Here is a 25,302-nt window from a genome sequence, read left to right as displayed (position 1 = left end):
GGCGTATCTTTTTTTACATAGATAAATACTCATTGATTTTCTTGGCTTCGTACTGCCTGAGGCAAGAAACTGTTAGCATTTTTAGGTACATCTTATCAATCTGCTCTTTAAAAATAACCATTTATATAGTTGTTACATTATTTGGAAGTGACCTGAATTTATCTGTAATTGAGGGGTAATTATTATCTTTTCATTAACTTTTCAAGCTTCGGGTCCCAAAAGTCAGAGCATTGTGGATAGAGTACCCAGAGAGAAAAATAATTATGCAGAGAATTGTTTATCTGAAAATAAAATTTTAAAAAATTGCTTATTTGGTTAGTACTTGAATATTTCATAAATTTTCCGCACGATGCACATCATCTTTTAAAAATCATCACATGATTAGAAAAAGTCATTTTCAAATACTAATTTCTCTTAGTAATTTGCACAAAATCTTTTAGGCCATAAAGTGCTTTGTGGCCAGTGTTATCCCAGCAGAGGGGAATTGGAGCAATGATTGTATCAAAACTATTAAATCACTGTTAATGGAGCAATACTGCTTTATAAAGATTGTCGACATCTTAAAAGAGGAAGTGGTTACCTTTGCCGTGGATGTTATGCTGCCAAGTTCAGGTAAGATCTGAGTCTTTCTTTCTAAATGGAGTGCTTAAGATCTTAGGCTCTACCTGTTACTCAGAGAAGAAATTGAAACATGAATTGAGGCCAAGTAAGCTCTGCTCTGGGGCCATTCAGACTGTGACTGGAAACGTGGCCTTGGTCCTGCTCCTGGAATTGGCAGTTTGTCAAAGACATGGCACAAATTCGTAGAATTGGGTGGATTAAAGGCTAGATCTAGACTTAATATGAGGATAGGTATATAATCTTTTTAATATATGGCCATGATAATACCTAATCCTGATTTCTGCTCCTTTATTGAGAAATTCAGGGGTTTTCCTGTTCATTCATTCATTATCCTCATCATTGCTTATTCTTTGAACAACCCTCACAGAACTGTATTTTGTTAGTATTGAGACCATAAGTACATAGTATTCAAATTGTGGAAAGATAAACACTTCAGAATCCTGTTCTTCCATTCTGGCTTTATATCAGTTTGAAAAGCGATTTTTTACACTTCGCTTATAATTGCCTCTCAGTTCCCAAGGTATCACCTTTCTAATTCTAGAGGCCCAGTGTCACTTGGTGACTCGGGAGAAAATGCAGTTAGTCCTATTGTGAAATTAAATATAAAATCTGTATGTTTTGTTTTATTGCTTTGTATGTTTTATGTTATGAGTTCAGCTTTTGTATGTTATTTCAGAGAACTTGATATTCATGTCAGTGCTGGCTAACCCTTATTTCAGCCATACTTTATGCCTGAGAAAAAGTAGTCTTATCTTTTGAATTCATTTTTTCTTTCAGTGGTGGTCATTCTAAGCATGCCAGTGAGGTGGTACTAAATTTTTCATGTTAATCAGAATTTCGAAGTGAAATATTTTCATTAAATTTATTGTCAAGTAATGATGGAATTTTGCTGCAGTTTTTAAAGCTGCGCATTACTAAACGATATTTTGCACATAGAAACTAAACTGGTAAGAACTATGCCAGTGAATTAATAGCTATAATCTCTAAATCATGTGATAATGACTCATTTGTATTTATGCTTTTCTTTTAATACTTAGTATAATATCTCAGTGTAGATTTATTTTCTTAATCACTTTTAGGTAAACTCTTGGACCATGTGCTTGTAGAAATGGGATATGGCTTAATACCCAAGGGACTAAATTCTAAGAAGCAAAGTGCAGATCACTGTGAGTATACAGATTAATACCGAACAATATAATGACTTCAGTTATTGTGGAATATCTTCTCTACTAGACAGGAAAAGCACAGCTATCACACGGCCCAATTAATGGTGATGCTACATTCTATGAACTTTAGATAAGAGAGATGATGCTTTTTCATTTAGTGTATATTATTTCTAATCTCAATTGTCCCTGCCTATTTTTCTTCCCTGTTTTCCAGATTAATCCTTGACATGATAATTATCAGAGATTACAAGTAGGAAATATCATAACACTTAGGGCTAAGGGATTTTTTAGCTAACATTTCCTTAGTTTAATTTGTTTTTCTTCCTTACTTTGGTATTCCAGCAATAATAAACAGGGCCATTACACTCTATTCTAGTTGGATGGTGTTTCCTCTTAAATTTTACTTTTAATCGTGTGTCCTTTTCACTTATTCTAATGAGAGCCCCAAAATTTGCCATTAGCATTTTATTTTCTCATTGCCTACTCTTATGTGTTGTTTCTTGTAGTCTGCTTTCTCCTTTACAAGTTAAAGTCACGTGGGGCTTAACAATGGGGATATGTTCTGAGAAACATGTCGTTAGGCAATTTTGTCATTGTGCAAACATTGTAGAGTGTACTTACACACACCTAGATAGTATAGCCTTCTGCTGTAATTGTGTGTGCTATACTGGCAACTCAGTAGGTTTGTTTACACCAGCATCACCACAAACACATGAGTAATGTGTTGTGCTAGGATGTTGTGTTGCCGTGAAGTCACTAGGTTATAGGGATTTTTCAGCTTCATTATAATCTTATGGGACCACCGTCTTATGTGCGGTCAGTCTATCGTTGACTGAAACTCTGCAGTGCATGACTGTACTTTAGGTGTGGACATACCTCATTGTCTGTGCTCGTTCATCCAGAAGTGGTTGCCAGATTAGTGGAGCCATGATTAAATGCATCCTGTTATGTAAACAAACTTGACTCAACTTTAAGTCTACCTTCTCACCTCCTATCTCTTGCTCTAATTGTTTGACAAGTCTTTACTGATTTTTCTTCCTAAGTATCCTTTGTATATGTCGTTTTTCCTTCCTTTCCCTATTATCATTTTTTTTTTTTTAAGTTCAGGAATCCTATCCTTCATAGACAGTTGCAACAACCTTCTGATTTTATCTTTTTGTCTCCTGTCTATGTTCTTAACGCTACTGCCTATATGAGACCCCTAAAAATACAAATCTTAGTGTGACAACTCTGCTGGAAAGCTTTCGGTAGTTTTTGCCATTTAGAGGAGAAAAACCAAACCCTTCCTGGTCTACAGTAGTCATGATTGAAACTGGAAGTGTTGGTGGCATCTCAAAGAGGATGTGGAGTGAGGAAAAATAGTGAGGGGCCTACTTCATCGAGTGCGAAACTGATGGGAGAGGCAGTAGGAAAATGGGGAAAGTGTTGCCAGAGCAGCAGAAGGGTACATGCTTCTAGGAGGGAGTCATCAGTCACAGCAGATGCTGCGCAGGTTTCCTGTGGAAGGAACGGAAATCCACTGAGCAGTGTTTGCCTCAGTGCGGCTCTGTGGAGCTGTGCAGCGCAGACGCAGAGAGGAGACTGTGAAAACGGTGTGATGGCCGAAGCCCAGGGCACAGTGGGAGCACCTGGGGAGGGCGCCTAACCCGGACTCGGAGCAAAGCCTTTCAAAGTGACCCCACACTGAGCAGGACATAATCGGGTTGCTAAGGAATTAGAAGTGCATTTGGGGTGCAGTCGGGTAACAGCATATGTTAAGGCCTAGAGGTGTGAAAGAACATGGTTGGGCCTGAAAAACTGAAAAATGATGTTAGTGAAACCAAATCAAAATGACTTTTTCTTCTGTTTTCTGATAAGGTGATCCCGAAGATGTTGGAAAAATGACAGCTGAAAACAAAATTGTTGTAGACAGAAGTGACTTAATCCCAAAAGTGTTAACTTTGAATATAGGTGATGAGTTTTGTGGTGTGGTTTCCCACATTCAGACTCCAGAAGACTTCTTTTGTCAAAAACTGCAGAGTGGACGTAAGTCAATTTTCTTGATTTGCACTATCAAGAAAACATACTTCAAGAGACTCAACATGCAAAAATGAAGATAATGTGTAGATTTGTATTTTTTTTGTTTAAGATGTGATCTATATCTACAGATAAGCTCGCTGAACTTCAGGCATCCCTTAGCGAGTACTGTGGTCGAGTGTCTCCACGCTCGGATTTTTATCCAACCATTGGTGACATCTGTTGTGCTCAGTTCTCAGGTAAGGGAAAAGTATTATCGTTTTTTGATTTGTTTTTTTTTTTTTACTTAAGTAAAAACAGATAAAACAATCTCCAGTTTGCACTGCATGGCTGCATTTGGAACTTGAGTATTAAAGTGCACCAATTATGTTTCTACATCTCTCCAGTTAAACTGAAAGTGCCTGTGAGTGTGGATGGTTGGTAAAGGAGGTGTTTATTGTTTTATCAGCCCAGGACTTTTTGGTGACTGGTGCATATAATTCTGTTTGCATCAGAATGTGAATGTGGAACCTCCCGTGTCTTCACTAGTTTTCTTAGGAATAGCAAGAGGGCCGGGAAGCACAGAGCTGTCATGGCACAGCCTCTGTAGCTGCACAGGTCTGGCCTTTGATAACTGGATTCTGTGGTTCTCGGCCGAAGGGAGGTTTAGTGGCCTCACAGAAGAGAAGATACAAGTAGGTCTCCAGTAAAATGATTGCTTGGTTGGTGGAGTCTGGTTGACTCACTGCCAGCTATTCATTCTAAAATTAGCCCTCCGTGATGCCTTAGGAGTTGAAGGCTTCTGTTAAGCAGAACATTCATTGATCAATAAAGCTTAATAGTATATGAAAATAAAATTTACAAATGACCATTTCTAAATTTGGGAGGAAAGAGTTTTGTTTATATTTATGTTGGAAAATCATTTGAGACCGAGTCTCCTTTTTTCAGAGGATGATCAGTGGTACCGTGCCTCTGTTTTGGCTTATGCTTCTGAAGAATCTGTACTGGTCGGATATGTAGATTATGGAAACTTTGAAATCCTTAATTTGAAAAGACTGTGTCCCATAACTCCAAAGTTGTTGGAATTGCCAATGCAAGCTATAAAGTGTGTGCTGGCAGGTATGAAATTTTTATGATCCGTAAATTCTTAAAACATTAAAACTTAAAATAGAAGCATTAGAATTGAAATTAAACTACTGGTAAGATAAAGGAATATGTTTAGGCATAACTTATTTTAGTGCAAAAATAATCCTTGATAGAACATTTAGAAAATACTTTTTTAAATAAAACAAAATTTACTGTACCTGTGGTTATAAAATTGAGTATTTTTTGCTGTTGTTGGAGCCTGCATTATAAATATCATAAAAGCCTATTAACTGCATAAGTATTATAAAACCTCACTCCCCAGGCAACCAGATATCTACTTTCTGTATTTATAGATTTGCTTTTCTGAACATTTCCTATCAATGGAACTATGGTTTTTTACATAGAAGCATAGCTTCTTACAGGCCTTTTCTTAGTGATCTTGTCTTATTTTCAAGTTTAGAAAATCCTTCTGTTCAGATGGAACTTTTTGGTTCCAGTGTTCATGATAGATAACTCAATTTTAACATTGTGGAAGTTAGGAGCTGAATTCCTAAATGCTTGCTGTAAGGAATATTTTAACATTCTTTTAAAATTTTTTGTTAGGAGTAAAGCCATCATTAGGAATTTGGACTCCAGAAGCTGTTTGTCTGATGAAAAAAATTGTACAGAACAAAATTATCACGGTAAAAGTAGCAGACAAGTTGGAAAACAGTTCCTTGGTGGAGCTCGTAGATAAATCCGTGACCCCTAGCATCAGAGTTACTAAAGTCCTCACAGACGCAGGCTACGCCGTTGGGGAAAAGGGAATCGTGACAGATAAACCGAGTGACACGAAAGAAGCCAGTGGTAAGTAAAATGTCAACCAGAAAAGTTGAGGTTCAGATAGTTTTGTGAATGTGTGGGTTCCTATATTTTAAAAAAAAAATTGATGTTGAGTACCTTTCGTCTTTTTAAGTCAAGCATTTATCTAAATACATTTAAGAGTATGTTTGAGAACTGAAAATTTGTTGAAAGTTTTATGGATCACTGGCAGCTGAAGATCAGTCAGAAATGTGAATTTGAAAATTTAATGAGAGTAGTAATGGTTAATTGATAAACTTTCCTATAAAGCCACTAAGAAAATCATTGAAAATTCAGTTTTTCTTCTTCCAAAGCAGATTCCTCAGCAACCCCACCTCTTATCCCCTCTCTGGCCATTTATTTTGCAAAATGTCCACTTATTTTCACAGTTCCCTTGGGTGCAGAAGCAAAACTAAATCCATTGGCATGGACATGGGTTGGACTTGCCATTGACCAAACAGTAGATGTTGTGGTCTGTATGATATATAGTCCTGGAGAATTTTATTGTCATGTGCTTAAAGAGGATGGTAAGTTGACTCTGATTTATACATTTTTTACAAATACATTGGTGTAGATGAGTTTACTGAGTGATAAAAAGTACTCTCTTTCCAAGGGCCAAGTGAGTTTTTCTGCTTCCAAGAAGGATGTGCTTATGCTTAGTTGCCTTTTATTCCATTTTAAGTCCTTATTTCTGTTTCCAACAATCTCTCTTTATATTAAACCAGTTTAGATTTCACAGAATGCTAAATTCAGTTTTTGACAGTTAAATTGTGATGTCATTGAAGTATATAACATTCATATAAATAAGTGCTCAGATAAGAGTGCAATGTAACAAATTGTCACAAAGTTAAAACACTTGTATAACCAACATCTAGGTCAAGAAATAAAACAGCATCAGTAATCCAGAAGTTTCCTTCATGTCTCCTCCTGTCATTATCCCTTTCTCTTTCAGAAGTAAATACTGTTCTGTCTCCTAATAGCATAGATTATTTTCTTCTGGTTTTGAACTTTATATAAATAGAATGGTAAAATATGTACTCTTCTGTGCCTTGCTGCTTTTTTCCCACTCAATTGTGAGACTGGACTATCATTTTCACATGTAACTGTAGCTTGATTTTTTTGTTGCCGCATAGTGTTCTGTTGTATGACTATACTGCAATTTACTGTGTTGCTTCTAGTTATGAGCTATAAAATGATGTTGGTATGAACACTCTTGAACAAATTTAGTTCACATGTGCATGCATTTCCATTGACTGTATACCTCAGAATGAAATTTCTCGTTTCCTAGAGAGTATGTATATTTTTAGCTTTGATCAATGAATGCCGGTTTGCAAAATGATATGACAGTTGTCATTTTCAGTGTTCTAGTTGTTCCGCATTCTCACAAACACTGTTTTCTGTCTTTTTCATTTGAGCCATTCTGGTGAGCATTATTGGTTTTAACATTTAGGAATCTTATGTTTTCCATCCGTCAAATGAGAATGTCAGACTAGATAACTAAGCCCCTGTGAGATTTGTTATCCATTCAGAATCATCTGGTAGATAGGCTACTATTTCATATAGGATAAAATTTTAAAAATTTAAAGTTACTTTTTATTTTCATAGGTCATTATATGAGCATATGGTACAAAATTCGAAAATTATAAGAGTATGTAGTAGAAAGTAAGTTTTCCTTCCTCTTCTCAATTTTCTAAATATCTTTTCAAAAGTACATATTCTATACCTAAATGCTTGTTTAAAGGTATATATATTCCTTTTTATGTATGCATTATTATAAATAAATTTTACAGTTTGCATTTTTCTCCCATTCTATCTTGAGTATCAATTCACATATTTTCTCTCTTATTTTTAATACACCTTCTATTTTGGAATAATTTTAGATTTACAGAAAAGTTGCAAAGATAGTACAGAGAATTTCTGTCTGCCTCTCACCCCACTTCCTCTACAGTTAACATTTTACATAATTGTGGTACAGCTAAGAGACCAGCATGGATACATTACTATGAACTAAACGACGGACTTTATTTGGATTTCACTAGCTGTCTGTTTCCATTTCCACTAAAGTCCTTTTCTATTTCCGCTGAAGTCCTTTTTCTCTTCCAGATCCAATCCAGGCTTGCACATTGATGTTTAGTCGCCTGGTATTTCACCATGTGGATTTATTCTAGTTTAATTAACCTAGCTGTGGATGACTAAAGAATTAGTATTTCCAGGCTTTTATTACTAAAACAATCCTTGTACTCTGATTTTATTCTGAGAGTATATCCATGGAATGAATTTCTAAAATTGTAATTATTAAGTCAGAGGGTATGTATGCTTGTGCTTTTGAGAGGTTGGCTGAGCTAATTCCAACCAACAATGTGTGGGTGCCTTTTCTCACATCATTTCCTATAGTGTGTCTTTAAACTTTCTTATTTTGACTTGTCTGAAAGGTGACAATTCTAATTCATTATAATTTAATTTCCATTTCTGTGAATGTCCCTATGCCATATATTTAAAAGACATTTGTTTTCTTTTTACTTCTTTAGTGTTCAGATTCCTTTACTTGGCATTTTAAAGCTCTCCATGGTCTGTCTTTTCAAGCCCATCTCTGGAGTTTTTCTTGAGTGGTTCACCTTCCCACTTCTCTGTTTTGCCACACTGTGTTTTTGACTGCTTAATTCTCTGATTCTGTACTTTACCTTAGAGACATTTCTTCCTTCTGGAATATCTTCTCCTTTTTCTATCAAATGTATTGTACTCCAAATTCCTCTGTGAAACCTTTAGCACACAGTGGTCACCTCTGAATTTCCTTAGCGGACGTTATCTGTGCCGTGCATTCAGTAATTGCTGCGTGTGTTTCTTCAGGACAGCTTGCGTGTAGCTTTCCTTTCACTACCGACTTGTACACTGGTCCTTGCCCAGATGCAGAGCTCATGCTCTCAGATATGGATAACAAAGCCATAGTCACGTCGCTGTTCTCAGTAAATCGTTGCTATGGGGTTTATTGAGAGTATTAACTAAATAATGAGTTACTTGCCCAATTTTCAATAAGAAGGGGAAAGCATTTGGTGTACTTAATGATTATTTAGAGATCTACCTGAGATTTTAGGATTAAAACCTTTTCCACCTTTAAAGACAAATCTATATTCTGCATGTTTTTTTCAGTAAGTGTTGTATGTGTATTGTATTTTCAGCTTTAAAGAAACTCAATGATTTGAACAAATCGCTAGCAGAATATTGTCAGCAGAAGTTGTCTAAAGATTTTAAGGCAGAAATAGGGCAACCTTGTTGTGCTTTTTTTGCAGGTAAGTTGAAGTTGGTGCAGTTTTAACTTTACTAGAACTGTTTGTTTCTTGATATTCAACCCTTATTTTTTAATCTATATTTTCTTCCTGATGTTTAAACAAATATTTTTTCACAACTGAGATTAATTGACTGCTTAATGCTTTTTATTCTCTCTCTGTAACAAGGAAGCTCCAAATGATAATTTTGTACCTAAACTTCGTTAAACTTTGTTAAATGCGTTTTCTTTCCAGAATTTTTGATAATGTTAAAATAAATTAGATAATGGAATACCTGTTCACTGCAGATCCATTGTTTCTTCTGGTCACCCTGTGCATATTAACTTTGAAAATAAATTTGATGAAACACTTTAATTTCAACACAAGACTTTTTTTTACTATTTATTTTTTATATGATTTTACTAAGTATCAAGTAAAACAATCTGTCATTATTGGTGAGAGCATTATAAGTCTTCCAGATTGACAAGCATGTTCAAGTTTATTGTCTTACCTTCACATTCTGTTTAAGGATAGGTGATAAATGAAATCTTTAATTTATATCAGATGCGAAAGTATGGTGCTGTAAAAATTTTGGAGATATTCTAAAAATTGATTTTGAATATTCTCCTTTTAAGGATTTCCAAATGAAACACTAAAGGCATCATCTGGGGAAGAGAGCAAATTTATTAGCTACTTGACAAATGATGTCTTTTTCAAGATAAAATTTCCAGTGTTAATAGAAGGGAAATATTCCATGTTATAAACTTTGTGTTAAATCTAGGTGATGGCAGTTGGTATCGTGCTGTAGTCAAGGAAATTGTACCAAATGGAAACGTTAAAGTACATTTTGTGGATTATGGAAACATTGAAGAAGTTACTTCAGATGAACTCCAAATGATCCCAACAAAATTTTTAAAACTTCCGTTTCAAGGAGTACAGTGTTGGTTAGTAGGTATGGTGCAGAATAAGAAAACTGTCTTAACTATTTTCTTAACTAACTATAATTTTAATACTTTGTGTAAGTTAGAAGATCTTGCTTTATAATATAAAATTTAGAAACGTATTTTTTAAGTTACTGTCCAGAATGTCCTGTTGATGTCAAAGTAGGGAGACAGCTGCTTTTCCATACTTATGACAAGTGAAAATTGATGCCTTCTCTTGAAGGCATTTTGCAGGATTCCTTAAGAGCTTCAAGTATTTCTACCTTTTGTGTGTGTGTCATAGCAATTTTACTTTTAGTAATTTATCCCGAAGAAATAACTTTGGAATTTCACAAAGTTTACCTACAAGGAAATTCATTACACTGCTGTTTATAATAGCAAATTGACCTAATTAATCAATACTAGAGGATTGGTTAAATGATACCGCTCCATATAATGGATAATGGTAGTAACCTTTTTCTTAAGGTTGTTGTGAGGATTAAACGAGTGTTCAGAATAGGGCTCGGCACTCAGAAAGTTCTATTTAACTGTTTGCTGTTGTTACACGGTCATTAGAGTGACATTAAATATGTGTAATTGATAAGAATTGTTCATGATTTAAGTGAGGAAAGCAAGTTATAAAAGAGGACAGACTCTGGAACCAACTCTGCTACATACCAGCTATGAGATCTTAGGCATATTATTTTACCTCTGTGCTTCCACTTTCTCATCTGGCAAATAACAGTATCTTCCTTAAGTCATTAGGAATAAAAGATTAAAATATGAAAAGCAGTTAGTGCCTAGCATAATACCCATAATAGCTATTATTACTATAAAAATTTATGAAAGAAATATGAGTATATATGTGCATGTGTGTATTTCCATATGTACGTAAAAATTGTGGAAGGTTGGATAGCAAAATGAAAGTGGTAGTCTTGTCTGGAAGCATAGACATTTTCATTTTTTCTTTTCTTATCTGTTTTCTATCTGCTTATTTTACCCTATATATGTTTCAGGTCATTGTTTTTAATTACCATGTTTTATGTCAGTGCTTCTTAAAATGAGGCCCACAAACTAGCAGCAGCAACATGAGAAGTTGTTAAAAATGTACATTCTCATTTCCTAGTCAAGACCTACCACTACATTGAAAATGTATTTTAATAAGCCCTATAGGTAATTCAGATGCACACTCAAGTTTGAGAATCACTGTGATGAAGATAAGGGTATAAGCCAAAATTATCCAAGAAAAATAATTTTTGGTTAGTTTAAAATGACATTTTGAAATTATTAGAAAACTGTCCACAAGGGTGAGATTGTATGGTCAACGTCTTCCACCAGCAAAACTGTTAATTCATCATTGTGTATTAACAGAACATAATGGTGGCTTCTAATAGAAATAATCCTATTTTTTGCCTATTGGAAAAATGCCAGGCGAAGATACATAAGTACAGGAAGTAGGAAAGATCCTGAGCTAGATATTTGCATGTGCATTGTTAACTCAAGCCTGGAGGATGGAGAAATAAAACAGTATTGGGGGGAAAAAACTCAGCTTTGCTGACCTGGGTAGTATGCTTGGCAAGGACACAGTCCTAGATACTATTGAAGCAAAAATGCAGCTTGGGCCCAGAATTCTTTTTAATGCTGGTTTTTTTGTTTTGTTTTGTTTTTTTTGCCAGATATACAGCCTAGAAACAAACACTGGACTAAAGAAGCCATAGCAAGATTTCAGATGTGCGTTGCAGGGATAAAACTCCAAGCCCGAGTGGTTGAAGTCAGTGAAAATGGAGTGGGAATCGAACTCACCGATCTTTCCACCTCTTATCCCAGAATAATTAGTGATGTTCTGATTGCTGAACATCTGGTTTTAAAAACTAATTCACCACAGAAGGACTTGCCAAGAAGCAGACCTGTCAATAAACATCTTCAAAGTGGTGGCCTGGGGTGTCAAGGTAACATTTCTTAAGCATTTATTTGTTATTTAAGTTTATGTTATCCTTCACTTTTATAGGTTATGAAAATTGTTCTATCTCAAATGACAGTTTTCCTGTAGAAATATGCTTTGTGGAAATAGGTTAATAGCAAGCTACTAAAGTTCATTTAATATTAATTTATTTAAACATGGTTTTACTGAACACTGTCCTTATACATCATATAGCTATCTATCCCTTAACATTCAAATAAATTTTAAGAATTATGTTAAATATACTACAGAAGTGGGACTGTACTGCAGGAATACAATACTACCATACTCCAGGGGTGCAGTAGAGGAGTGTAGTAATTCAGGGATTCTCACTATAGATCAGACTTTTTGTAATGCCCACGAAATCCTTCAAATTGAGTAGACTGTTTTGTGAAAATACAAATTTTCATTTTGGGAACTTGGGAATGTTAATAATCAAAAGTTGACAAAAAATTGAGAAAATACATATATTCTCTCACAAAGAATACTAAATTGGATTTATTTTATGGGAGACCTATGTTTTTGTTCATTTTCAGCTATCTCTTCAGCTGTGCAGTGGAGGACAATAGAATTACCAGTTAATAAAACTGTACAAGCAAGCATATTAGAAATCATAAACCCAAATTTATTTTATGCTCTACCAAATGAGATGCCTGGTAAGAAAATAAAATTTGAGACCTACTTATGCTAATCTTTTTAACTATGTGATGAAAGTGCTTATCTGAACCCAGGAAGTGAGGAGGAGGAGAAAAGGAGGGTGATGATTTAGTTTCAAGATTTTAAGAAAGAGTTGATTATAACACTTAACGTGAATTTACTTATAAAAACACAAATGTGAATGAACATGAAGGAATGCCCTGTGTTCAGCACCTGCCCCACCTAATCTTGATAATCTACAGCTTTTTATAACAAAACAGTGTCTTTAATTACTGTAACTTTTTCTTTAAAAATATATTCTATCTATATTGAATTGTATTTACTGAATTAACCTACAGCCATCTAAGAGAATTTAGATGTGTATATATATCTATTTCAGATATATTGAGAGATACATATTTTAATTAGTTTATAGTTATAGTGTTACTGTATCTTTAGAAACTTGAAGAAATGTTTTACACTGAACCTAATCAAGAAGAAAAGTAGCATATAAATATTTCTAATTTTCCTTTTTTGTTTCATGGAAATTTACAATTCAGGCTTCTCTTCAATGTATTTGAGTTTATTCTTGTGTAGAAGGTGAGTTAATACAAGTTGGGTGGTGGCTATTTGGAAGAGTTTGCAGGTACTTTAAGGCTGAAAAAATGAACTTTGTTTCATATTGTCAAACCTAGAATTGTGGTGAAACCAGTAATTGCTCTTAAATTTATCTCCGCTATTACAAATCAGCAGTCCCCAAACTTTTTGGCACCAGGGACCTGTGCTCCTATGAGAATCTAATGCCTGGTGATCTGAGGTGGAGCCGAGGCAGCGACGCTAGCGCTAGGGAGCAGCTGCAAATACAGATGAAGCTTCGCAGGCTCGCTGCTCACTCCTGCTATTGTGGCCCGGTTCCTAACAGGCCACAGACTGGTACCGGCCCGTGGCCTGGGGTTTGGGCATCCCTGTTACAAGTATCATCCTAAATCTATATAGTAGAAAGCTGGGGTTTAGGATTATTTGATCCTGATGACAATATATGACATGATGAATTGGAAGTACTTCATTTTATTAACTACAGGCACACCTCAGAGATGATAATGCAGGTTCAGTTGCAGACCACTGCAATAAAGCGAATATTGCAATAAAGCAAGTCACATGAACTTTTTGTTTCCTAGTGCATATAAAAGTTATGTTTACACTATACTGTAGTCTTTTAGGTGTGCAATAGCATTATTTCTAAAAAGAGAGTGTACATAACTGAAAAGTACTTTCTTGCTAAAATATGCAAACCATCATCAGCATCAGCGAGTTGTAATTTTTTTGCTGGCGGAGGGTCTTTCCTTCAGTTTATAAAAAGCGTAACATGTGAAGTGCAATAAAAAATGAGGTAAACCTATTTAACACACTTATGGAAAAGTACACAAAACAATTGTAAAACTGCAGCTTAATAAGTTGTCATAGAGTGAACACACGAGTGTAACAACCCCAGTCAAGAACTTGGGCCCCCGGAGCTTCCTTCGTGGGCCCTTCCGTATTGCATCCCTTTGGCACAAGGTAACCGATAGTGGTTTTATTTATTTTTTAAGTATAATGCGTTTTAATACCTACAGGGTTTTTTGAGTGATTAGAGTTGACATTATTTTGTATACTATATTTAAGTAGAATTGAAAAATTTTCACAAAAGATTGCTTTTTATATGTTTTAGAAGATCAGGAAAAACTGTGTATGTTGACAGCCAAATTATTAGAATATTGCAATGTTCAGGAGAGTCAGTCATCCTACAGACCAAGAACTGGAGATGCATGCTGTGCCAAATACACAAGTAAGATTCTTTTATGGAAAATATTAAAGGGGAAATACTGTGTTCTCTTTTACGTGAGATTATATAGGTCTTGTTATTTTAGATGCATGCGTATTCCATTTGGTTAGATAGAGAAGAAAGACAGGATCATGGGTTTAATTCAATATTGGGATTATTCAACTTTTCTATTCCATAACCATAGATTATATCTAAGCAAGGAAATAGGTAGAAATGTACAAATCTGTTACTACTTCTAGATAACCAACTCTAGATAATGACACACTATATGGTGGGTCAATAATATTATATTTCTATATGGAAAGATTGCAATTTATAGAACTCAGTGAATATACTAAAAAAAAGAGATGCGTGAGGGAGTCAGACTCATTGTACTGGGTATACTTTAACCATTCTGCTGTTTAATACTTCATTTTAACAAATTTATTTTGCTAATATAACTGAATATTTTGGGGCAGAAATTGGGTAACTGTAAATACTTTAGCATGAATTTTCAGGACTAGAATTCTGGGGTCAAAGGATGTAAATTGTTTTGTAAGTTCTAGAAGCCTTTTTGCTCTCTGGGCATCTTAAAGAAATGTCTGTATGTGCCAGAGGTTTGTGAGGAGGCAGGTGTCATCATCCCCTTGCTAACAGTGAATTTAAAATGCGTTTGATCAGTCGCCCAAATAGTGTTCACTGTTAAATTTTGATTTATGGTTTCAAAATGTGTTATGCTTAGTTTTATTTTTCTTTCGTGACAGCTGGATCTGTACTTTTCTCTTCTTTCTTCCCAATCGCAATATGTCATAATTTTTGATTAGGTTAAGTATTCCATATTACTTTATTAGGATTGCATAAACACTGTTCACAGCCTAGCCATGTAGTATGCACCCGTCTCTCGATTTATGCATTATTTTTTTACGTGAGGTTTTTTTATACGCGGTAACTATTCCCCATTACATGGACTGTTTATATGCAGTTTCATTTTACATGTTCTTTTTCATTTCCATTATTAATGATTATTCTTTCTAAAAAACAATAGCTTAACTCAGCAATGTACAAAGAACTACTACTTACTAACACAATTATTAATGATCTTCCCTTTCTTTGGATGGCAAATAAAAAAGCATGGGAGGCTACTGATGTTTTTCGGGATTGGTTTTACAAATGTTTTGCTGTAGAAGCTGAAAATTATATGAAGGAAAAATGTCTTCCTTTTAAAATACTTTTCGGTAATGCACCTGGTCATCCACACAGTTTAGAACATCTAAATTAAACTTGTATGTTTGCCACCAAATACAACCTCCTTGATCCAGCCTTTAGATCAAGGCATTATTTCCACCTTTAAGATTAATTATATTAAATAGACTTTTAATGATATTTTTAATATACTTGAAGATAATCACAGTTACAGAAGCCCGGAATAAATACACAATTATAAGTTGTATCAAGAATATTGCTTTAGCTTTGAGTGATATAAAGCTGTCAACTGTAAATGTTTGCTGGAAAAGTAGTATGACCAGAAGTGGCTGTACCAGGGAATGTGGTTCCAACAACTGAGGAGGGATTAACTGGCATCATTAATTTATTATTAAATGAATTTCAAGAAGAAGGCTCTGACTGAATGTAGATGATATTAATGACTTACTGGTTGATTACAAATTAACTGATAATGAGTTAATTCATTTAATATTTGAAGCCCATCCTGCCGATGAATATGGCAGTGACCTTCAACCAGTTTCATTCACTGCAGAAGATATTTACAGAGATCTTCAGTTGGCCACAAAACTGGAAACTGAAATTCTAGATATTGATGCAAACATCCAACGAGCCTTAAAATTTCAAAACAATTTTTTTAAATGTTGCAGTGAATATTGAAGAATTAATGAAAACTTAGCAAAAGGGATTGGAAAAAGATCATCTAAAAACATAAACGTAAATAATGGAACCAAAGTAGTAGTTCCAAATATTTCAAGCAGTGAAGACAGTGACTTTGTGCCAAATAAAAAGAGAAGGTTGATTGCTTTAGATTTACAGTACAGACACCAACAGCGAATAAAATTTATTTTGGTTTTTCTGAATTTTTGTTAGTATTTCTTTTTTTTTTTTGGTGAAAATATGTGAAATATTTTTATGACTTATATTGGCCTATTTCTTTAGTGTTTTTTTCCCATACTAGTGAACTCTTTTTTATACGGTTTTCTTCAGAGTAAAAAAAAGATGCGTGGAATAGATAATCTGCATAAATCGAGGGACAGGTGTAATGTAATTGTATTTCTCTCTTGAAGCCTTCGTTGTTGTTACTGGTGTTCTGTGTACTTTCACTAACTCGCTCCAGTTCCCTGTGTTAGTGTAAATTCTCTCAGTGAACCCTTCATGTTCTTTATCAACTTCTGCCATGTTGGAGGCATCTCCAGCCTTCTGACCCGGTCTCATCTGGACTGCTCGTCCTCCGGAACCGAGCTGTCATCCTGGAGTTTTTCCTTCACCATCATGCCGGGGATTGTTTCAGCACCTCTCCTCTTCATTTCTTGGATTTCTCTCTCACCTCGTTAGGATTTCTCCCTCCCTCACCTCACCTCATTTGCTGGATCCCTTACTTTTGATTTACTCTAGTATTTGAGTATATCACCCTCCAGAACCTGAGAAAAGGTACATGTAAGTGAATTTTCTGTTACCTCCTATGTTTGAAAAAGTCTTTATTCTATCCTAATAGTAAATGGATAGCTTTCTTTGATACAGAAGTCTAGGCTGGAAATCATGTTTTCCCTTAAAATTTCGAAGGCAATGCTTCTATTTATTCTCTTCTAGCCATTGGCGTTGCTGGTGAAGAGATAGATGTCGTTGAGATTCTCCAAACTTTGTACATATATATTTTTTCTTTCTGGACCTTTTAGTAGTCTCTTCATTCCATGTTTTGAATTTTGTGATGTGACTTATTATTGGTTTTCTTTTCAACATTGTACTGGACCCTTAATTCATGAACTTCAATTTTGAAGAATTTTTCTGAATTATTTTTTATTCCCTTTCATATTTTGTTCTTTGGGGATCTACATGTATTTTAATGTTGGACTTGAATTCTTATGCCTAATTTCCTCTCTTCTGTTTTTCATCTTTTCTGTTTTTTTAAGAGATTTTCTCAATTTTATCTTTTAGCTTTTCTTATTTCATTTTTGATAACACATTTTTAGTTTTAGTGTGTTTTTTTTTGTTATCTCAAATGTGTTTTTAATACTGTCTTGTTCTTGTTTCAAGGATGGAAGGTCATTAGGATGTTAGTATCGTTCTTTTAATTTTCATGGTCTTCATCCTCCTCTGTTTCCTTGAGTTCCTGTTTGTTTTGATCTTTCATGTTAGCAACTTTCTTCAAATATCTGATGATCCTTTGCTGTTCAGTTATTTAAGAAGGGACACTAGGAATTTAATTAGAAGTTTCTTTGTGCATGGGCAGAACTTGTCTACTAGTGGCCTTCACTATAGGGTGATCTGGCTCTGCCATTTCACTGAGGACTCACGTTGGTATCTTGATGTGCTTTTGCTTGGGATTGTTGTCCCCTGCCTGGAGTGCAGAGCTTGCCTGAATGCATTCTAGGTAAACTCCTTCCTCTGTTCTGTTTCACGTTCCCTAGTCCACAGTCGATCGGGTCTGTCCTTTCTGGAGAAGAAACCTCTCATCCTCTGCCAGTAGTTTGGAGCGGTTGCCTGGAAAGGGGGAAGAGCATTCCATGTGAATGTTAAACTGATTATGCTCTTTAGCAACTTGAACAAAATAAGTTATTATGTGTAAATGCATATATAAACTAAAGTATATTCGCATGTCTTTGGGATGTAACTGCTTCTTCTACCCAGTCCTTATTTCAGCTTCATCTTTACTCCGACTTTTGAATGAGTAGCACCAATTATTGAACCTTGGTTGCTTGGGGATTTGAGATGCAAACTGGGATGCTTCTGGGTCTCCCTGCGGCCAGCTTTGGTTGGGCTCTGCTGAATGATTTCCATCCATGCATCTGTTTTCCAGCTTCTAGTAGTCCATTGTTTTCTCCTGTTCTCCAGCTTTGTGGTTATGCCATTATTGTTTTAATCCTATAATTGCCTTTTTATTTTAGTAGGGTTTGGGAAAAGTAGAGGTGATGCTTATATTTAATCTGACGTCTTGGCTTGAGATCAGGTACCTTGTGAATTTCTAAGTGATAAAAATGTAACTGTGAATAACCGTCTTAAGAGAAGGAGGGAGTCATTGAGTATAACTTCTTGAGATTCCATTTTATTTTCAGATGATGATTTCTGGTACCGTGCCATTGTTCTGGGGACATCAGAAGCTGAGGTGAAAGTGCTCTATGCAGACTATGGGAATATTGAAACTCTCCCCCTTTGCAGAGTGCGGCCGATCTCTGCCAGCCACCTAGAACTTCCTGTCCAAATCATTAAATGTTCATTTGAAGGTAGACAATTAAGTCTCTTTCCAATTTGGGTGTCTCTGTTTTTTTTTCTATTTTATAGCTCTGAGTCAAATGGGTATTTCCGGTAACTGCCCAGGTTTCTAAATATCAAGCAGAGTTTACAAAGAAATCTCATGTCTTTCATTCTTCCTTTTATTCTCAAAAAAAAAATTATATTCTATTGGTATATCTTTGTTTTATAGACATTTGGATGACACCATTTTTTGGCTACTTTACTATATGTACTATTAATATGCATATATATTGAGCTCTCCAGTTGGAATTTGAATAAAGTGAACTAAAATGTTCAAGGAGCTTTTTTTGCTTTTACTCACAATATCTTTACCCAGAAGTCCCAGTGGATAATAGCACCCTGATTAACTCAGTCTTTTTAGTTTTGACTCAGAGAATTGGAAATTATCTTTATTATTGCCTTCTTCTCCCATTAGAATATATGTCCATGAAGGCAGCCATTTGCCTGTTCTGTGCCCTTTATTCCTAGATTACTGCTTGACACATGATAGGGATCAATGAATGTTAAGTTTAATTTTTTTAAATGCAGTAGCAGTAGTACATCAAAGTATACCTAAACCCAGCTAAAATCAGTGGACCTTTTTCTTATTATTCTCGCTACTTTAAATGTTATCTTCTTTAAGAGACTTAAAGATTAACTCTAGTATTCATTTTTTTCCCCCCCAGGACTAATGGAATTGAATGGAAGCTGTTCTCAATTAATAATAGAGCTACTAAAAAATTTCATGTTGAATCAGAACGTAATGCTTTCTGTAAAAGGAGTCATCAAGAATGTCCATACAGTGTCGGTTGAGAAATGTTCTGGGAATGGTGCCGTCAGTATAGCTGATAAGCTGGTGATGTACGGTCTGGCAAAAAACATCACGTCTAAAAAGCAGACTACTTCATATAAAGGTATTTTTTTCAACTTTGATAACTAACGTAAGTGTAATTAAGAACAGATGTAGTCAGTGTAGTTGACTTGATCCTTCCTCACTCCCATGGCCGTATTCCCTTCATCCTCCTCCTCTATAAATCCAGTGGCAGGGCTCCAGTTCCTTTGGCCACGGCAGAGGAGCCGCCCGGGTGTGGATGGAAGCAGGCCTCCCAGTCCAGATTGTCCTTAGGCCAGGTGCAGCAACACTGTCACTAGCATTGATGCCAACCATTCAAAGTTACTTCCAACTTGCTTTTGGTCTTGATCAAAGTGAGGAGAACTCATATTTTTGAGATTGGATCTTACTCGTGTTTCATAAGGTAATGATTTGGCAGGCCTGCCCCCAACCAAAAAAAGAGATTCAATTGGCGGAAGACCTGAAACCTTGGAGATGAAGGCATTAATTTAGTAAAACCCAGGATACAGTGGCAGATAACATGAAAGCCTAAATGAAAAGTTAATTGATCGAGTCTTTTGTGGTTGGAACCCGTGCCTGAGGGGCAGATCTGTTTATGTTCAGATGCCAGGATTTTTGTTTTTCATATCATATGTTACCTAATAGCTTTTCATGTTTGCTTTTAGAAAAGATGTACAGGATGAATTGCTGCTGCACGGAGTTACAGAAACAAGTGGGTAAAATTTCCTTTAAGTGAAATTATCCTCCTAACATTTTGAGAAATTAAATAATACTATTTTTTTCACCCATAGGTTGAGAAACATGAACAGATTCTTCTCTTCCTCTTAAATAATCCAACCAATCAAAATAAATTTATTGAAATGAAAAAATTGTTAAAAAGTTAAGTAAGTTAAATTTGATATTTTGCTACTTCTGTAACCACCAGGAGGACATCTCCAGTCCTGTTGTGAGGGTAGAGCTAAAGGAGTGAAACACATCCTTGTAAGGCTGTAATTTATTTTGTGACTTAATAATCTGAGGTCTGGCTATAATGTTTTGCTGTCTTCCTAAGTTTGATTCGATAATCTTCCTTGACACTGCTGATGGAACTGAGCCCAGGGGTGGTCCCATTATAACCACCTTTCCTTACTGTTGTTTTTGAGATTATTCATGTTGTCATGCGGAGGGACTTGTAAAAATTGTTGTAGGTAAAGCTTAGCCTGAAATTCTTTGTGTCTAGATGTAAGATTAACTCTCACTTGTGCTCATTGCTGTAAAAATGTTAAGCGTTTTTTGCGAAGAGGTCCTGTGGAGCCAAGAATAGAAAACAGGCTTCACTGTCAGCATATTTCAAAATGAAACATATTCTCTTCTTTTGGCTGTGATGATTGTAGCGGTAAAAAACGATATGGGTGAGTTTAAACAATAGTTCCTCTGCTGTTGTCTGGAATCCTTTGTTCTTAGATGGCCCTCGGAAATTACTTTATGATCAATAGCCAGTTAAAACTTCTGATCAAAATGAAGTCGTCCTTATCACTTTGAGTTGATATAATTTCAGCTGAAAGCAAAGGATCTTTGATGTAGTACGTGCACTCTTATTGGCTAAAGTGCAGTTTATATCAGAATGTTTATAAATAGCACGTACTGGTCTCTGTGGGCAAGGCAACTCTCAAATGGGTACCTGTTGGGTCCAAACATTCTCCATGTAGTAACGTATGGTTGTTTTGTTTCTGTTTCTAAGAAAGCACAGCTAAATCTAAGCTGAATGTCATTAATGCAAGATTAACAGTTTTGATTCTCATTTATTTCCTTTATAAGTTTTGGATTATTTTTAACAAATGCTGACTTGCCATTACCCCCTTTCAGTCTTTTCTCCACACATTATTTTAATACTGACTGCTGTTTTGTGTATTTGAGTTTAAAATCTTAAATTTCATGGTAATTTTAATTTCATAGCTTAAGGAACATGCAATGGCATGAACTTCTGGAATTTAGTCCTAGCACCAAATCATCTTATTTTTAATCAAGTTGATTAACTTGTGTGCGGTTTTCTTTTTATCTGTGTAATAGGCTTTTTTCCATAAAGATGCTGAGAGTGCTTACATGAAACCTATTTTCTGTTGTTTCTAAATAGATTGAAGAGATTTCTTAAAAAAAAAAAAACTTGATTTAAAGCATAGTAGTTGAACTGTCTTTTCCTTTATTGTGGGACCAAATACATATTTCGTCTACATTTGAATACAGTGTATACCTTACATGTGGGTAGTGCCTTATTTAAAAAGCATTTTACATCTAGTCACATAGTTCATCTTCACAATACTCTTGAAAAGAAAGTAAGACCCCATTTGATAGATGATGAAGCTGAGGCTCAGAGAGGTTAAATGGCTGCCCAAAATCATACACACAGACTGGAAAGTAATTCTTAGGACTCAAAGCTGGGTTCTCTCTACTGCCCCCTGCTGCTTACCTGTGTGCTACGCTACAATGTCTTTTCAGATTAGATCAACTCTGAAGGGCGTGCAGCTTAGGTGTTATTGGAAAAAATTACATACCTGGTTACTTAAGCATTCTTCCTTCATTGTAGTGAAAATATAGTTGAATATTTAGTACTTTAAGTTATTCTTCCTAGAGATAATGTTTCACATTTAAGTGTTTCATCGTCTCTGGAGAAATTCATTTTGTTAGTAATTTAATTGTAAAATTGCTAAACTAGGAATGATGTGATGACGAGAACATATAACTCTGTAATCTGTTGCTCAGAAGTGATAAATACGTACTGCAGCGTACAAGTTAATATAAAATACTTCTTATGTTTGAAGGAGAGTACAAACAGCTATATTTTCTATTTGTATAGAGGGGTACAAACAGCTATACTTAACATATAGCTGTTATGGTGGTGAATTTTTTTTTACCTGGAAGACATAACTTAAATTTGTAATTTCAGTTAAAGTGACTATTTAGTTTGCTTGTACTTAAGATAGAAATGAAGAACCATGGTGACTGAGTTTTTATGTAAGGCATAATGGTAGTTGATTTTTCTCTTTCAGAAGCAGTCTCTTGGAGAAACACTTATGAGACTGGAAAACAGCGAGGGCTAGACTTAGGAGAGTAAGGACAGCATCTCGTGTTTTTGTTTACTGGAACCTTTTCTTTGTCTACATTTTCTCTAATGACCTCCATTTTTGTTCATTTAACACTCTTCTATTAGATTGGGTAGTTTTATTTTTTTCCTCTTAAGTTCTTCCTTTCAAATAAATGTCTTGCATGAAAGATTCATACCAGTTCATGGGAATGTTGGGAAGGGATACTTAGGGGCTTTCTACTGTATATAAAACTTTTTATTACTTAAAGGTATGAAAGGAGAGATGACTCCATGTTAATACTGGATAAATCTAGTTGATGGATACACGAGTTTTATTATTTTTTGGACTTTTCTGTATGTTTGAAATAATAATACAATATGCTCACTCTCCCTGTCATCATCTGCCTCTTGCACATAATAAATGTTCTTTGGTTTATTGTTGCTTCAGTCTCTGCCTTTCTTTTCCCATCCACTCTGAGGGCCTCAGCTTCTTTCTGTCCATCATGACTTGGATCACTTCTCCTTTGGTCTCTGGGCATGGAGTCTGTCCTTGGACTCGGCCAGGCCAGCTGGGGAAGGAATTTTCTCTTACTGGCCCTACATCCATACCCTTCCAGATTGGTAGCCACTTAGATTTTTAGTACAGATATAAGTAGCCATTTTCTAAAACACAGATACAGTTAACAATTTAAGTTCAAAATCTAAATTAGAGTATGTATTTTCCTTGAAGCACATAATCTTAAATTCTCCTGAACTCCCCTGTACAGAATGATGGGCCAGCCGTCTTTCCTGCCAGTCTCTCACTTTCTATTTGGGAATTTTGTCATGATTTAAGTATCATCTTATGACAACCTAAGAAGATGCTGTCACCAACTCAAAAAAGAAATTTAAAAGGCTTTATTTTTGCTTTTGCTGATAATGTGTGTCAGCTAATCTCTTAGATTAAGTGGAATTTTTCCTCTTGTAGAGAATTGTTCAAACATTGATGTGCTTCTATTAGATAAAAACTGATACTGCTTTGCCCAATAAAATCCTTGTACTTCGCAGCCAGATTCCTCTTGTATTCTTGCTGCCAGCATTTTGCTAACTTCCCTTTTCTATTTATACATACTAGGAGCACCGGGTGCTGAGTTCGTTCATACTCTACTCAGTTCTGGCCATAATGAAAATGCAAAAATGAAAACCATGGACTCACAAAGTTGGTCTTTTTTTTATGGAAAATTAGGGTAGCAAGTCAAAGAACACATAAAAAAATCTAAGTCACAATTTATTAGATTCTAAGGTTTTATCAGATGGTATTGGAAATTTGAATACAGTTTTAATTAAATGGAATTTAACATTATTTGGTGGTTCATCTATTTGCCTTGTTCCCCAAAAGAGACTAATATTATCTGTAGCATTAGTCTCATAAAGATAAATTTAGGTTAAGTGTCCCCTAGGTTAATTTGACATATTAGCATATCAGACCACCAGGTCTTATTTCTGAGTAGGTTTAAGATACTTCCTTTTTTAATCAACATTAATTCATTCAATAAATATTTAATGAGCGCCAGCTTTGTGTGAGACGTGGTGGTAGGTGCTATATTTATCGTTCAGTAGGGCCATGTATGGCTCATCACCTGCCAGTCACCGTCTTCACTTTCCCTCAAAATATTTAGTTCATTCATAGATATCGAAGTACACAAGCTTCATTCCCTGACGGAGGCCACGTAAGTATTGAGACAAATCAGATCCATTTTGTCAGGGGAGAGAAACAGTAAACGAGTTGATGGTAGAAAAAGATATTCTATATGTCTTTTGGTAGAATTATTTTGCTGGGACAGCTAGAAATGTTAAAGGCCCAAAATTGTAAATGAGGGTGGTTAATATGAAATTGAGCTTTCTTGCTGTATAATACATGCTCCAGAAAACCAGTAAGTACCGTGAGGATCCTTACCAGCAGGGCCCTAAGGTGCTGAATTCCAGGAGAGCAGTTATGTCACTGTGAGGCTTGCTCCTGGGAGAAGCGGACCGTTAGTGTTACTACTGGGCTCATCCCCAATACTACTGCTTGTATTTGGCAAATTGAACTCTCTTGGGATTAGCCAAAGAGGGACATCTGGGTTACTCACCAGTACAGGAAGTTACGTAGTTGGACTCACACCCAAGCAGTGCTTAGTCATTAAACATAAGGTTCTGAAGGATGGTTTTTGGCTTTCCAGGTAAGAGGAATCGGAGGGCAGCCTGTGGTTCTAAACGTGAGTGGTAGGATGCTTGCGCTTGCTGAAATTAGAAAGTGGGGTTCATTTAAAGTACGGCTGCTGCCCATGTGCAGGGTGAGATGCAGAAGGCTCACCCAGAGAACCGCTAATGCTTTTCCTATTACTCCGAACGTTGTTCAAGGTACCTTTTGGGTACTGCTGTCTAACTTCCCCTGGAAGGTTCTTGAATCTTGGCATTAGCTTTCTGATAACCTAAAATTGGTGTCATTTAAGATTTTAGCTGCCCAGCCTCAGCCATTTTCCTCTGCTTTTACATGAGACCCTGAGGTGATGCTGTTTTTAAAACCTCGTGGGTAGTCTTTTGATGAGGTGCCCACCTCCTGTGATATGGACTGTGAGGCTTATACATCAGAAGCCTACTCCGCCTCTTCCAAGGGTGGACCC

General features: G+C 35.7%; 1 protein-coding gene across 1 annotated transcript in view; it reads left to right on the top strand.

Annotated features, from left to right (window-relative positions):
- The window catches only part of TDRD1 (tudor domain containing 1), a 36,200-nt gene extending 13,421 nt beyond the window's left edge, over positions 1–22,779 (top strand). Inside the window, exons 9-24 of the mRNA XM_039871152.1 lie at positions 441–612; positions 1,701–1,787; positions 3,645–3,812; positions 3,935–4,042; positions 4,731–4,901; positions 5,472–5,714; positions 6,098–6,235; positions 8,885–8,995; positions 9,753–9,923; positions 11,568–11,840; positions 12,388–12,507; positions 14,196–14,312; positions 18,566–18,733; positions 19,430–19,657; positions 20,262–20,308; positions 22,623–22,779. Of these exons, the coding sequence (XP_039727086.1) occupies positions 441–612; positions 1,701–1,787; positions 3,645–3,812; positions 3,935–4,042; positions 4,731–4,901; positions 5,472–5,714; positions 6,098–6,235; positions 8,885–8,995; positions 9,753–9,923; positions 11,568–11,840; positions 12,388–12,507; positions 14,196–14,312; positions 18,566–18,733; positions 19,430–19,657; positions 20,262–20,308; positions 22,623–22,673 (2,373 nt within the window). The 3' untranslated portion in view covers positions 22,674–22,779. The remainder of the gene's footprint in view (positions 1–440; positions 613–1,700; positions 1,788–3,644; positions 3,813–3,934; positions 4,043–4,730; positions 4,902–5,471; positions 5,715–6,097; positions 6,236–8,884; positions 8,996–9,752; positions 9,924–11,567; positions 11,841–12,387; positions 12,508–14,195; positions 14,313–18,565; positions 18,734–19,429; positions 19,658–20,261; positions 20,309–22,622) is intronic.
- Positions 22,780–25,302: the final 2,523 nt, after the last annotated feature.

The sequence above is a fragment of the Pteropus medius genome, unplaced genomic scaffold (genome assembly GCF_902729225.1).
Source record: "Pteropus medius unplaced genomic scaffold, Ma_sr-lr_union100, whole genome shotgun sequence".
NCBI lineage: Eukaryota > Metazoa > Chordata > Mammalia > Chiroptera > Pteropodidae > Pteropus > Pteropus medius.
This window is presented reverse-complemented; position numbering and strand designations above follow the sequence as displayed.